Here is a 14,263-nt window from a genome sequence, read left to right as displayed (position 1 = left end):
ACTGCCATTAAAGAGCTGCATGCAAACCGCATGGCACAAATTAGAAAGTAGTTTTTTTCCTAGTACTTCATTTTCCTTATGCTGCTAAAAAAGGTTGGCTTTGTAGAAATACATTCTTATTGCTAACGCAGTGCTTCGTTTGTGCTTGTTGTTTCCGGTGCTGAGCACCAGCACTTATTTTTGAGGGCCGGGACTTATTCTTCTGCCTCAAGCATTTGCTGCGAGCAAAAGACACATATGGGAAAGACGGAGGAAGGGAAAAACGAAAAAGCATCACAAAGGGAGAAAGTAGAAAGCTGCTAGAGTGAGCTGAAGTGGCAGGGAGTGGCTTTATATGGATTGAAGAGGCCCGAGATGTCTTCAGGCTTACGCTGCCTCAGTATTCCGTGTTCCAACATTTAATTGCAGTAGCCACGTGTTTAAGAGGAGGGCTTTGGGGACTGGCACATTTTTATTGACAAATTAAGCACTGTGCTAACGTCATCACTAATCACTGTGCTGTGTTCTGAATCCTAAGGTAGTGCTTCTCCGGACCAAGCACTCTTAGAAAATGCCTACCAGTGTGGATGCGATGTGAATCCTACACCTTGTAGTCCCCTGACACCCTACAGTGGTATGAGAGGTGCAATCAAACAAATTAAGTACATGTGATAGAGGGGCTAGGAAGAGATGAGAGGCCCTTATGGTTTACTTCCTTTCCCCTTCACTTATTTATGTGAAAAAGCTTTCTCAGATCTTGCATAACTAAAAAATAAAAACAGAAATCGCTTGGGAAATGTAGAATCTGACCTTAGGATTCACCTTTCCTAAATAAAACCAAACATTAAAAAGGTAGTTGCCGAAATGCAGCGCCAACCTTCCCAATAAAATGTTTCGATTTTTGCATATTTTTTCAATATAAAAGAATTTTATTTTTAGTATTTGTTTGGTGTGTACTTGTTATATTTTTTGCGAATTGCTGTTTTAATGTTTGAAAATTTAATTGTACAAATTGCTGGGGGTCCCCGGCTTCCAGTAATGATTCATTGGGGTCCTCAGGAGTCAAAAGGTTGGGAACCACTGCTCTAAATAGTGTAATTTTTCCAGTAAGAGCACCAATGATGGGACTACCCATGTATTAATTGTGTGACAATATATTTTTTTACTTAAAAATAAAAAATATTTAAAATATTTTTTTCCTAATATATAAAAAAAAAGGGAAATATATTTTTTAATATATATGTTCATAATAGTTTGTGCTCTCACCCTCATAATGGACCAGTCTATTGGCAATGAAAACGCACCCTTTCAGGATGCACAGCAAGAGTGGCCTCCTCAACTTCTTCCCCCAGAGGTGAGTCAAACACTCTCATTCCAATGCGCTTGCACATCTTTGGGAACAAGTTGGTAAGCATGTGAAGAGCATTCTGGGGGCTTTTAATGATCCCGTTCAACCCAAACCGGGTCCTAGTGATGCAAAATCAGGAAAGAAGGTCACTAAGCCTGAAGCGGGGCACCTAGAAGGTTTCAATAGACTAACAGAAACTTTCCATGAGAGTGGGCGCATGCTTAAACATTTGCCCTACCGGGGGGAAGATCGACCCAGAAAAATGAACGACTTAGTTGCAAAAAATTCAGACCCTTTCTTTGGGGTCCACCGTGGACGGGAGGGTGTTTCGGATGCCGAATATTCCTCAGATGAGGACCAAAAGTTGAGTAGACCTTGGCGTCCTAACTTGGTTTCCCTTGATTCTCCTGAAGAAGCCTCTGACATGTTTAACCGGCCAGAAATTTATCATCCCAGGTCTTCTGAATGGGTCCCTGAACCTAAAGTAGCTGATTATGTAGCTGATAAAATACGTCAACCTCAAGAAAAAGAGGTCAGAGCTAAACTTAGGGCAGAATGTCCCAGACCCTCTCTACCGGGCAATGTAGCAGTTACTCCCAATATTGACCCAAAACTATGTACATTTTTTAGAAAGTGTATTAAGGATCCTAAAAAGGGTATTGCTAGGTCTTAGAGAAATTGGCAAGATAAACTTCTTGATCTAGTTGGCCCGCTTACACAGATTATCCAGTTAGCGGAGTAGGCTATCCCATCTGGAACCCTGCTGTCGGTGGATGTTATCGCCGGTTTGGCTCAAAGAGCTATTTGCCTCTTGGGGAATGCGAACTGTGCTTTTGCTGCAGAACACAGGAAATCCCTGCTTATCAAAACAGACCCTAAACTTGGTGAATTGGCAATATCTGAGGCAGGCGCTATATCCCAAGATAATCTTTTTGGGGACCCTTTTGTCAAGGAACTAGGCACGTTTGTGGCAACCTTTTCAGCTTTAGATAAAGCCCAAACTTCCATTAAAAAGATCTTGCCTACCAAGATTTTTGCTGGGGCCGGGCAAGGAAGGGGTCGCTCCTCCCGCCATTTTTACCACCAAGGCCCCTCTAGAGGGTACCCAAAAAGGAACAACGGCTGGAATGATGACCGACAAGCAACATTCTACCCCTCCCGAGGTTCCTGGAGAGCCAAAGACAACTGCATCAGAGGAGGAGCTAACTCACCAGGATAAATTTCTGGTAAGCATTATCCCTTCTTCCCCTCTGGGTCTAAGGCAGGGGTCTTCAAACTGGGGGGCGGGCCCACCTAAGGGGGCCACCCATGATCCCAAGGGAGGCGCGAGGCTCTGGCCATAAGAAGCATTACACAGATGACAGTGTTTTGTTTTAAGCAGAAACATGTTATTGCATTTAAAAAAAGGTAACAGTACTTAACTGCAATGTTTAAATACGTCTAGACATATTTAAACATTGCCATCTTTATAAAATATTTGTGAAAAATTCTGATGGAGGGGCAATGATTTTTATTTTTCAACTGGGGGGCACAACATTAAAAAGTTTGGAGACCACTGGTCTAAGGGGAAGACTTCTGAGATTTGCTCACAATTGGGAGACAATAACAAAGGATCCTTGGATCCTTCAAACAGTTTGTGGTTTTCACATAGAGTTCTATAGAGCTCCAATCCAACAATCCCGTCCCAGACCTTTAGTATTCTCAACACAAGAGATGAATCTCATAAATTTAGAAGTGGAGGATGTCCTGCAGAAAAGAGCCATTTGCAGATCAGTTCTTCACCCAAGTGGGTTTTTGAGCAACATTTTTCTTGTAGAGAAAAAAGACAAAGGCTTTTGCCCTGTAATAAACTTGAAGGAGTTCAACAAATGGATAGTTTATCGTCACTTCAAAATGGAAGGCATTCTTCTACTTCCAAAAGACTGGATGATAAGATTGGACCTCAGAGGTGCATATCTTTCAGTCCCCATTTTTCCTCCTCACCGGAGATTTCTTCAGTTTATGTAGAAAGGGCAGATATACGAGTTCAAAGCTCTCCCTTTCAGTCTATCCTCAGCTCCTTGTTTTTTTACCAAACTCATGAGAACAGTAGTAGAATTCCTTCATACCAGGAGAATAAGGATGATAATTTATCTGGATGACATTCTTCTGATGGATCAGTCCCTAGCTCAACTCAAATCCAATCTGAACATGACTATTGCGCTCCTCCAAAATCTCGGCTTTGTTATCAACAAATCCAAATCAGAATTGATTCCAACCCAACACATACTATTTCTAGGTTTCCTAATAAACTCTGTAACAGCTTCTCTTAGCCTTCCATTATCAAAACATTCCAAGATTCGGTAAGAACTCAGGAAGATTCTCTGAAAAGAGAGAATTTCCACCCGCCAACTAGCCAGGATAGTGGAACTTCTCTCCTCGTCAATCCAAGCCATCTTCCCAGGTTCTCTTCAATACCATGTATTACAGAGATTAAAAGCTACTCATCTTCAAAAGGGTCTAACTTATTCGGAAATTATTTCTCTATCTCTAGAAGCCAAAATGGAACTCCAGTGGTGGATAGATCACATGGAAGCCTGGAATGGCACAGCAATATTTGGCACGTCACCAGAAATGATAATAGAATCAGATGCCAGTCATCTGGGATGCGAGCCAGATGCAGGGAAATATCCATGGGCAGCAGATGGTCAGAGGAAGAACTCTCTCTCCATATCTATGGTCTAGAACTTCTGGCAGGATCCTTCGCAATCAAGTCTCTCACGAAGGACAAAGTATGTTGCTCCATTCTCCTGAGAATGGACAACATATCAGGGGTCCAATGTATCAATCGCCTGGGAGGCACTCGATCGAAAGCCCTCTCAGAACTAGCAAAGGATTTCTGGCACTATTGCCTTCAAAAACAGATCTATGTAATGGCAGATTATCTTCCAGGTATCATAAACACTGTAGCAGACTGGAACTCCAGGAACTTCACAGACTAGAAATTAGATTGAAACATTTTTCTAGCCCTGATGGAAATATGGGGACCTCGTAACCTAGATCTCTTTGCTTCTCAACTGAATCACCAACTGACGAGATATGTCAGCTGGAGACCAGACCCGGAAGCGATATCGATAGATGCTTCTCTTCAAGATTGGTCTAAGGATCTTCTGTATGCTTTTTCCCCATTCATAATGAGTCCTAGAGTAGCAGCCTAGGTAAGACATCAAATTGCATCCTTGGTTCTAGTGACTCCGATTTGGAAATCTCAAGCATGGTTCCTAGCATTAATGGAATTGTCTTGGGATCTCCCAACCAGACTACCATCATTCCATTTGATTCTTCTCGATCATCAGGGATCTCCTCACCCACTATGTCTCCAAAGCCAACTTTACCTCATGGCCTGAAGGATTTCCAGGGACGTTGGAAAAACAAGCTAATCACTTAATTCAACAGGCCTGGTCTACAAGTACTACCAAGACATATAGATTGGCTTGGAACCTATTGAATCATTGGTGTATGGAGAAACATCTTGATCCCTTGGGGGCAGAACTTACGTACATCCTTAACCTCCTAGTGTAACAGGCCCATTCAGGTTTAGCTTATCGTACCATCAATACCTTTAGGTCAGCCATCACTGCAGGACATATCTGCATTAATAACAAACCAGTAGGTGAACATCATTTGGTATGTAAATTAATGAAAGGCATACATCTTTCTAAACACCCTGAACCCAGATATTCAGGACTTTGGGATGTTAACGTAATTTTAAATTTTCTCTCCCAATGGCACGACAATCATCTCTTCTCTCGGAAGCAATTATCTGTTAAATTGGCTATCCTTCTATGCCTCATTTCCTGTAAAAGAGTATCTGATGTTAGAGCCTTAGATCTATCTGCTAGAGCCTTTACTCCAGAAGCTGTTACTTTTACTATGTCTAGAAGAACCAAAACTAATATCAGAGTCATCTTTTGAGCTGCTTTTCCGGACCATCAAACTTATGTGTAGTTAGCTGTATCAAGCATACCAAGACATGACATTGGATGTTCGACCTGCAGGCGAGAATCAACTTCTCATCGCCTTACAAAAACCATTTAAGGCAGTTTCATCTCCTACTGTTGCCAGATGGGTTCAATGGATACTGACAGAGGCAGGTATTGATATTCATAGGTTTGGAGCTCATTCCACAAGAGGAGCAATGGCTTCTGAAGCCATCCAGGTAGGGGGTAGACTTGAGGATATCATGAATGCAGCGGATTGGTCCTTGGAATCCACTTTCAAAAAAATATATTTTAAACCAATTTTAGAACCTGCAACACTGGTTGTCAGTAAGCTTTAAACATGCATAATCCTCGCCTCCGGTCCTGACATAGAATGTCCTGACATAGAATGACAAATTTCCTAGCTAACGAGAAGGAATGTTTCAATTCTATTAAGGACAGGAGGCGAGGATTATCCCACCCAGGCATTTGTTCACCATAAAAGCCTCTCCCTCCCTTTAGCAAATACCTTTCTTATTCCAGTAAGTAACTAACTTATTATAATGCCTTTAATGCTTTAAATACTAGAATGTTAGATTACAAATTAATCTTTGCATATCTCACTTTGAAAGAAAATTATTTCCCTTTCATCACAGTATTCTCTTCTGTAATATAACTATATAAAGAATTAGACAACGTGTTTATAATTTATTCTATCTACACAGGCAACAACCAAGGAATGGATTAAACTACCTCCACCTTTAACTTCCTCGAGTGCAGAAGAGGAACAGGAAGGGATGCCATATCTACTTATAAGCTGGACTGTGTTGTGATTGGACTGTCTACAGACCCTAATGTTATAAGCCTCATGGGACATGTACTTACTTTTTTATTCTGTTCTTATAATAAAGTGAAGAAAGAAATGCATAATCCTTGCCTCCGTGCCCTTAATAGAATTGAAACTTTCCTTCTCGTTAGCCAGGACATTTTCATTGCTCGCTATGTAGTGTTTTACGAGCTACACTAGAAAACTTAAATGTCAACTAAGCTCCCAAATTCTAAGTGACTTTCTCAAAATGATTGCTGAGATTGAACATCTGGGGAACTCTCCGCCCCTTCTGCTTGTTTTATTTTGAGCTGTAACACACACACACACACACTCACTCAGACACACACATGGGCGCGCACACACTGGTTTTCTCTCTGTCTCTCTCTCTCTCTCTCTTTCTCTCTCTCTCTCTCTCTTCTCCCCCCACCTCCGAGTGATATCACTGTGACAATACCCTGGTATGCACCCATCTTCTGAAAACTATGGGAAGCTAACTCAGTGTCTTTTATGTGTTTGCACAGACGCTCCTTCAGGAAGTGACCTCACTTTGAAATAGAGACATGCAACAGATTTGTTATTAGCATGGTAAAATGGACTGAGCTTTGGGATGTGAGCGGGGGGCCCACTTGTGTGGATTGTAGGAAAGAGCAGCACAAGAATGTGTAAGTGAGTGATGTGGTGTGGTGTGGTGATATGTCGGGTTGTGGTGGCCTGTGGTTCCTGGTGCAATGCTCATTTAGTATAAACATACATTTCCACTTTGTCTCCACAGGTGGTCTGGCTGCCCTGATGTACACAGACACTGTTCAGACCTTTGTCATCATCGCTGGAGCCTTCATCCTTATGGGCTTCTGTAAGTCTACTCCTCCTGAGCAGTCAGGGCCCCTCCTCCCTTATCCTTTCACTACTGAGCCCCCCTGTGGGATAATGCTTGCTTAGACCGAGACATAAGTGAGCCTCCTACAGGTGTTAGAGTGGAAGGCACAAATGCATAAATGGTGTGGCTCCTTCATAATACAACTCACTTGTTTGATACCACAAACGCCTCATGGCGACTTGGACCAACAAATTCACTAAACTTGCCTCCTCAACACAGAACTACACACTTAGGGCCATATTTATACTTTTTGATGCACAACTGCGCCAACGCAGTTGTGCATCAAAAAACTTTCCGCCAGCTAACGCCATTCCAACGTGCCATTCTTGCGCCTTATTTATGGAATTACGTTAGCCGGCGCTGCGGACTGGTACGCGTAAAAATAAATAACTCACACCAGGCAGCGCCGGCGTATGGGAAAATGGGTGTTGTGCGTCAAAAAATGGTGCAAGTCAGGTCTGAGGCAAAAATCAGGCCTCACACCAGACTTGCACCATTTTTTTTTACACCCAACCTCCATTGACATGACTCTTACCAGAACTTACCTTTCCTTCCCTGGGATGGGTCCCTACATCCTAGAGTGTCCTCCTGGGGTGGGCAAGGGTGGCAGGGGGTGTCCCTGGGGGCAGGGGAGGGCACCTCTGGGCTCCTTCTGAGCCCACAGGTCCCTTAACGCCTGCCCTGACCCAGGCGTTAAAAAACGGCACCCATCAGGCTGGGTGCCGTTTTTTAAGGCCCACCCCCTCCTGTGCGTCAAAATGTCGCCAGAGTATAAATAAGGAGCACAGGCTTTAAAGACATTTTTTGGAAGGGAACGCCTACCTTGCATATAATTAACACAAGGCAGGTTTCCCCTTCCAAATGACGCACATGGTGGGATTTTGACGTCCACGGGGTTGGGCGTCAAAGTATAAATATGGGGCAGGGTTTGCACCGAATTTGATGCACATTCAGCGCAAGCAGAGTATAAATATGCCCCTTAGGCCCATATTTATGCTTTTTTAGTGCCGCATTTGCGTCATTTTTGGACGCAAAAGCGGTGCAAAATTACAAAATACAATTGTATTTTCTTAGTTTGCGCCGCTTTTGCGTCAAAAAGCGACGCAAATGCGGCGCTAAAAAAGTATAAATATGGGTCTTAAGCTCAACTATATATGGCTCCACATAGAGCAAGATTGATTGAGAAACATTGCCATACAGAAGGCAGTAACTTCCAACAGTCAGAGAACAGTGTTGTAAGTTGGCAACCGGAACAAAACAAGGATAGGTTGGGTCTCTAAAATCAAGTGAGGTTAGACCAATACTATACCATAAAACACAAGAATATATCCCTCGTCTGATAGTCAGTGCTGATACTACTCAATAATGGCCAAGATAAGTAATCTAGGAATCAAAAATAGCAATCATTCATTTGCTTCAAGAGGAAACTTGAGCATATCGTAGCAGCATATTATTAAAACCCCACACAGCAGCACATTATTGATATCATACACATAATTTGATTATAAAATGTACATAATCTGAGCATTGACACAACAACAAGTAAACCATGTGTAGTGCTGTGCACTGTCACCACCATTTTGTGACGGCAGCGCAAATGTAAAAAAAAAAATTAGAAAATATATTTGAAGTACAGTTCCCGTTCCAGATTTTAGAGATATAAACTAAGGTAAGTGTCCGTGAAAAATACTTTCTTTCACGGACACATACCATACTTGCCATACATTTTGTAAAATATGGACGACAACTGTGGGAAACAGTAGTTTGATGGTTTCAAAAATTCTAATTTAAGGCATATTCCATGGAGGTGTCGGCTTGAAAGAAAGGTTCTTACTCTGACCTCTTTGTTTCTTCTCAGCATTCCACGAGGTGGGAGGATATGAAGGTCTGTTCGAGAAGTACATGAATGCAACTCCAACCATCCGCACATCTCCGAATCTAAGCCTCACTATCCCTGAGGCCTGCTACAGACCCCGGGAGGACTCCTTCAGCCTGCTGAGAGACCCTTTGAGCGGGGACCTGCCCTGGCCTGCCCTGTTGATAGGGTTAACCCTCGTCTCCTGCTGGTACTGGTGTAGTGACCAGGTGAGTGAGGGCAGTGCTGGGTTGAAACCCACATCTGTGCATCATTCTCTGTAACTTGTGACCCCTCTCTGACCTGTGCACCTTTCTTCTGTGTATCTTGTGCATTTTCCTACCCATCAACTCTGGCTTCCCCGGTCACTGCATCTTCCACCTCTAACTTGCGCCGTCCTCTTCTGCAAATGCATAAGTCAAGCTTATGTTGGGGGCCCCAGATCTTAAATTTGTACCAAAGACCGTTCATATAACTTTCTTATGGGTGATGTTTTCGGACCCGTAGGCTCTTTGACTGAACCGGCCATCCAGCACTTTGACTGAGCTGTGGTATGCCCCAGCACTTTGAGACTCAAACAGGTGATTAGCCGTGCTCTATAAGAATACTGATTGATTGATAGATTCCTCACAACGAACATTTCTCTCAAACCAAAGCAGCCGCAAAATGATCTCAATTTCCAGTACGGAATCAACCTTCTTCTTTCCCTCCAAGGCTGGGAAATACACAGACTGGTTCCAGCCACCTGAGGCTTAGAGCCAGACTTACTAACAATTTGCGCCAGGCTTGTGTAACCAAAGTGGCATAAACCAGTGCAAAGTTTAGAACTGGGATTTACTCTTAAGCACAAAACTTGTTTTCTGCTGGAAAGTAGTCCAGAGGTAACACAAAGTAGAGTAATACACTGTTTTGTACAATGTGTAGTACATGGGCATGCCATGCAACCACCCGGGCATTTCATGCAAAACCCTATTTACTAACCTTGGTAGACAGCGATTAGCATCAACAAATTACTCCTTAAGACACGCATAGCGATAAAGACGTTTTTTTCTCTCAAAACCTTTCCAAGTTTGCATGTGTGGTGTACTGTACAGTACACATACAAACTTGGAAAACGTATTAACCCACGTCTACGAGTAGCAGAGCTCAATTTGTAAACGAATGAGTGTCAGTGCCCAAAGCTGTGCTCAGAAGCCTGCAGGTGGCATTACTAAATGTCAGCATGCTAAAAAACAAGGTTGCATAGTTTTAGTTCGACATTGGGCCTCTTTACTCTACTACCAGAGGCTCCCTGCACCTTTATCTCACTCTTGCACGTTCCTCCTTTCTCCCTTTGTGGCGCTTTTTCTGTCTTTTTCTTTCCGCTTTGTGTGTTTTTTAATCCCTTTCTCCCTGAAAATGTCTGATCAGAAAAAATAAGTTCTGGTAGCCCCCACTGTCTCAAATTAAGCACTGAAAACTATTATTTTATACTGGAAGGGTAGCCTCCCACTACAATATATATATATATATATATATATATATATATATATATATATATATATATATATCCACATCGGACGGAAACCTGGAAGAAGACAATTAAGTCGAAACGCTCTGTAGTGTCGGATGAAAGTCCTTGTGAAGAAACCAACAGGAATAAATGAAAAGTTTTAATTCAGCCTCCGGGAGTGCAGCGTTATTTTTCTGTGTGCATATATATATATGTATATATATATGTATATATATATATGTATATCAGGCAGCCCAAGAACTGTGCCTGCTATGGGACAACCATCTGAAGGACCCCTTGTTGGTAAGGTGATGGCATTCACAATGATGACACGATAGGAAGAAGCATCTTCCAGCATCTTTTAGTGCTAGAATTTCTGGACAACCCCAAACAGTTGTGGCCGCAGGGTGTACCCCCGGAATGCTGAGATGGGATCCTTTGGCCATGCTCTCAACGACCTTTGTCTTTGACGCCAAGTGTACAATGGAAGCAAGACTGGCCTGCTGCTTAGATTTGTTTTTTTAAATGTAATGGCTCTTGTGTTAGGAGTGATTGAGGGACCCCCAAAAATTGTTGTTTTTAAAAATACAAGCAGCACTTTTTATTTTCTCAGTTTTAGTACATTGAAGGTGGTTATTGAGGCGCAAAACATGCATTTCAATAGCAGCCTTTATCATGCTTATCACTTTTACATACACCCTAGAAGAGACCCTGGCAATAAAGCAATTAAGCCGGGACAAAATGGCTTCCTTGAACAAAAACAAATTGTCGCTCCTTATCACCTGCACCCCCAGGCTAACATCTGGTTGTGCCAAGTTATATAGTAGTTCCTGTTTCTGATGGACATCTCCCATTGTCCAATATGGTGAAAGTATGAACATACTTCTGAGGCCCTGTATAAATTGATTACCAAACAGCCATCCGAGGTCAGCTTCTCTTGTGGTCCACTTTAATGTGCAACTTACATCGTTGTTCTGCAGAGATGGTGCTGTAGGCCCTTCCCAGAAAGCGAATCACTCTTTGGGTTCTGCCAGTAAGTCATCAAACCTGCAGCCCACTGTGCAAGACCAAGGTACAACTGAAGTTCAGTGGTCCCTTTGGGGCATATTTACAAGCCCCATGAGCCAATGGATTGTAACTTTATTTGATGCTGCAGTGGCGCATTGTGCAGACCCATATCTACGAGGCCACGCAAAGCCACTTTGCGTGGCTTTTCAAGGCCTCATGGATAGGGAGTAAGGTAAGGCAGCCTTACTCTGCATCAGGGGACGTTCCATGGGCGTTTTCCCATGCAACACCCAGAGGTTTTGATACATTTTCAGATTCACAAGGCTATGTAAACCTGGAAATGTCAAAACTGTACGCCTCCCCAGTGCAGTACACATAGAAAGAGGAAAACGCCTTCATGGATTGTTTTTGTAAGGGAAGGTGCCCCTTCCTGCACAAAAACAAATCTGCATGCAACACGGGCACCATTGCACCATGGTGGAAGGGTGCCTGCGGTGGCTCCATGCAGCCAAAAGGGCACCACAGCAGCAGAAAAGACAGAAATGCACTGTATTTCGTCAATTCTGTGCATTTCTGCCCTTCCCCTGTGGCACAGGGCAGCGCAGCAAGGTTACTTGCTCCATTGCCTTGCGCCAATATTCTAGTAAATATGCCCCTTCGTTTTTAACCTTGCCATAGATCATCATATTATAAATTAAAGGGGAGGCACCGTGGTCTCTACAGGCAATTGTATTTGTTTTCACACCAACTTTCACCTCAGTCTTACCTCCATTCAAATTGTGCAGACAAAAGACCTGGAGTAGAAGCCAATAATAAGGCATTGCATCCAGGTGGGTGAGGGCTCTTGCATCCTGAATAAAGTGTTCACATCATCATTGGAACAAGAAACAAAACAATATGATAAAGTTCTCATCCCTCAATGTATGTGTGGAGCTATTCGGAACGTCACACCTTTGTGTATATATGATCACGTTCAGGGAGAACGCATAATGGACTGACGTAACCTCTTTTCTTTTGTTCAAGAGTAGGGCCAAGTTTGGCTTCTAGTACTTGTAGTTGTTAAAGCACCACTTTAATGGCTACAAGAATTATAAGAAATTCATCCAGAGCCTGTCACAGGCTGTCTCCCAGAATGACATAAGACCATTCTGCCCCAATCTCCACTCCCTCAAGGTGTAATATATGTTTACTGGGCATGCTGACATGAGTAAGGAAGGCTACAAACTAAGCGTAGGTTATCCTAAAATGGAAGCCTCTCTTGACTTGGCCTTTACAATAGATCCACAGTCCTGACTGAAGGGCTGATGAGGTGATCCAAGCGCTGATATCAACTCAATGGATCCTGCACCAAAACATCTTTTGAGCTGTTGGTGTTACATTACACCGAAGGCTCACATTATTCCGTATTTACTGATTTTTACATATATTTACAGAAATGAGATCTATTTTCCTGTCTGTATTTACTTTTAAATATGGATAAAACAGAAATGTGTCTGTTTTATAGTGATCCTAAATGTTGGCAGCCATGACTGCCAAGCCAAAGCTTTGTAAACTGAAAAGCCAGAGAGTTCAAACTGGGAGAGTGTTCGGAAATTAGGCTTAAAACAGCTGTAAATGTGCCTAAGCGTGATACTAGAATGGCATGCATTCTGGTATGACCGAATATTTATAGAGTAAATACATGTGGAAATTAACTAATTTCATTTTTTTTCACCAAATCCAAAATAAGTATGGATAAACACATAACCTGGCATACCAAAAGGATGGCTCTGATCGGCGTTAAGAAGTCAAATGTTTTGCAGTCCAGCTGTAGACTTCCGAACCAGCGTCTTGGCATATGCAGTCTGCTCAGTGTATATTTTGGGTTTTGTCTCAGTTGCTGTCAGTGGATATAAAGTGGTAAAGCATAATAATTGCCACTGTTTCTGGCATAGTAGTATTGGCAGAGCACAGACAGGCACACCTGTTCCCACCAGCTTTAAACAGATTTTGCCACCAAACGCTTCACTAGATAAATAATGTAAAAATATCACATTCACACACACACACATTACACATGATTTCAACATTCCACTTGGTTTCTAACCTTTACAATACCACAGTTGTTTTAGGTGGTATGCCTTTTCACAAGTCTGGTCATAGTATTCTGGGGGTGTGAGATGACAGGTACACATTCAATTTTAGTCCCATTTTCTGTGGTTCTTCCTTAACTTGAGCTCCGAAGGAATTGTCACAGTGGTTCACACACTCCACCCAACACCTAGGCCCATATTTATTGGGGGGGTTTTCTCACAGCACAACACACAAAGCCACCTGCATGAAAGGGAAATGGCAGGAATGCCCAACATTTTACAATATACAGCGCATACCTGTTCTTTCCTAGTCCTGTAGCACTTTAGGCTGCCTAGTGCCATCACAGGCAACCTTGGTACAAGGGTGCCTTAATTGCAGGCAAGATTGTTTTTGTGTCCGAAGGAACACCTTCCTGCACAAAAACAATCCTGAGAGGCATTTTCCTCCTTCTATGTGTGCTGCAGAATGCAGCACATGTAGAAAGAGGAGAAAACGAGTAGAAATAAATAAACTTATCCCCACTACACCTCATCTGGGCAAGCGTAGTATTTTGGAGCATTCCCAGGTCTACTACTGATGGTAAATCTGGGAATGTGCCAAAATCCATGGGTGGATATTTGGGAACACCCACACTCTACACATGGAACGCCTCCCAGAAGCAGTGTAACGAAGGCAGCAATTTGCCTGCTGTGCGTTACTCTAGATTTATCAAGCCATACAGGGCCATGCGTGGCTTACTAAATCTCACTTGGCATGGCGCAAGGGCAAAGCAATACCTTGATAAATCTGATCCCTGGTCTTTTTGAGAGGGGCTCCTTCTAAGGGCATAGCAAAGGACAACAC

The 14,263-nt window shown here is 42.8% G+C and overlaps 1 protein-coding gene across 1 annotated transcript in view; it reads left to right on the top strand.

The window, feature by feature from the left end:
- Positions 1–14,263, top strand: part of SLC5A2 (solute carrier family 5 member 2) — a 123,533-nt gene that overhangs the window by 60,241 nt on the left and 49,029 nt on the right. Inside the window, exons 7-8 of the mRNA XM_069244412.1 lie at positions 6,888–6,968; positions 8,851–9,077. Coding sequence (XP_069100513.1) covers positions 6,888–6,968; positions 8,851–9,077 — 308 coding nt within the window. The remainder of the gene's footprint in view (positions 1–6,887; positions 6,969–8,850; positions 9,078–14,263) is intronic.

The sequence above is a fragment of the Pleurodeles waltl genome, chromosome 7 (genome assembly GCF_031143425.1).
Source record: "Pleurodeles waltl isolate 20211129_DDA chromosome 7, aPleWal1.hap1.20221129, whole genome shotgun sequence".
NCBI lineage: Eukaryota > Metazoa > Chordata > Amphibia > Caudata > Salamandridae > Pleurodeles > Pleurodeles waltl.
Note: the sequence above shows the minus strand (reverse complement) of the source record. Positions and strands in the feature narration are given on the sequence as shown.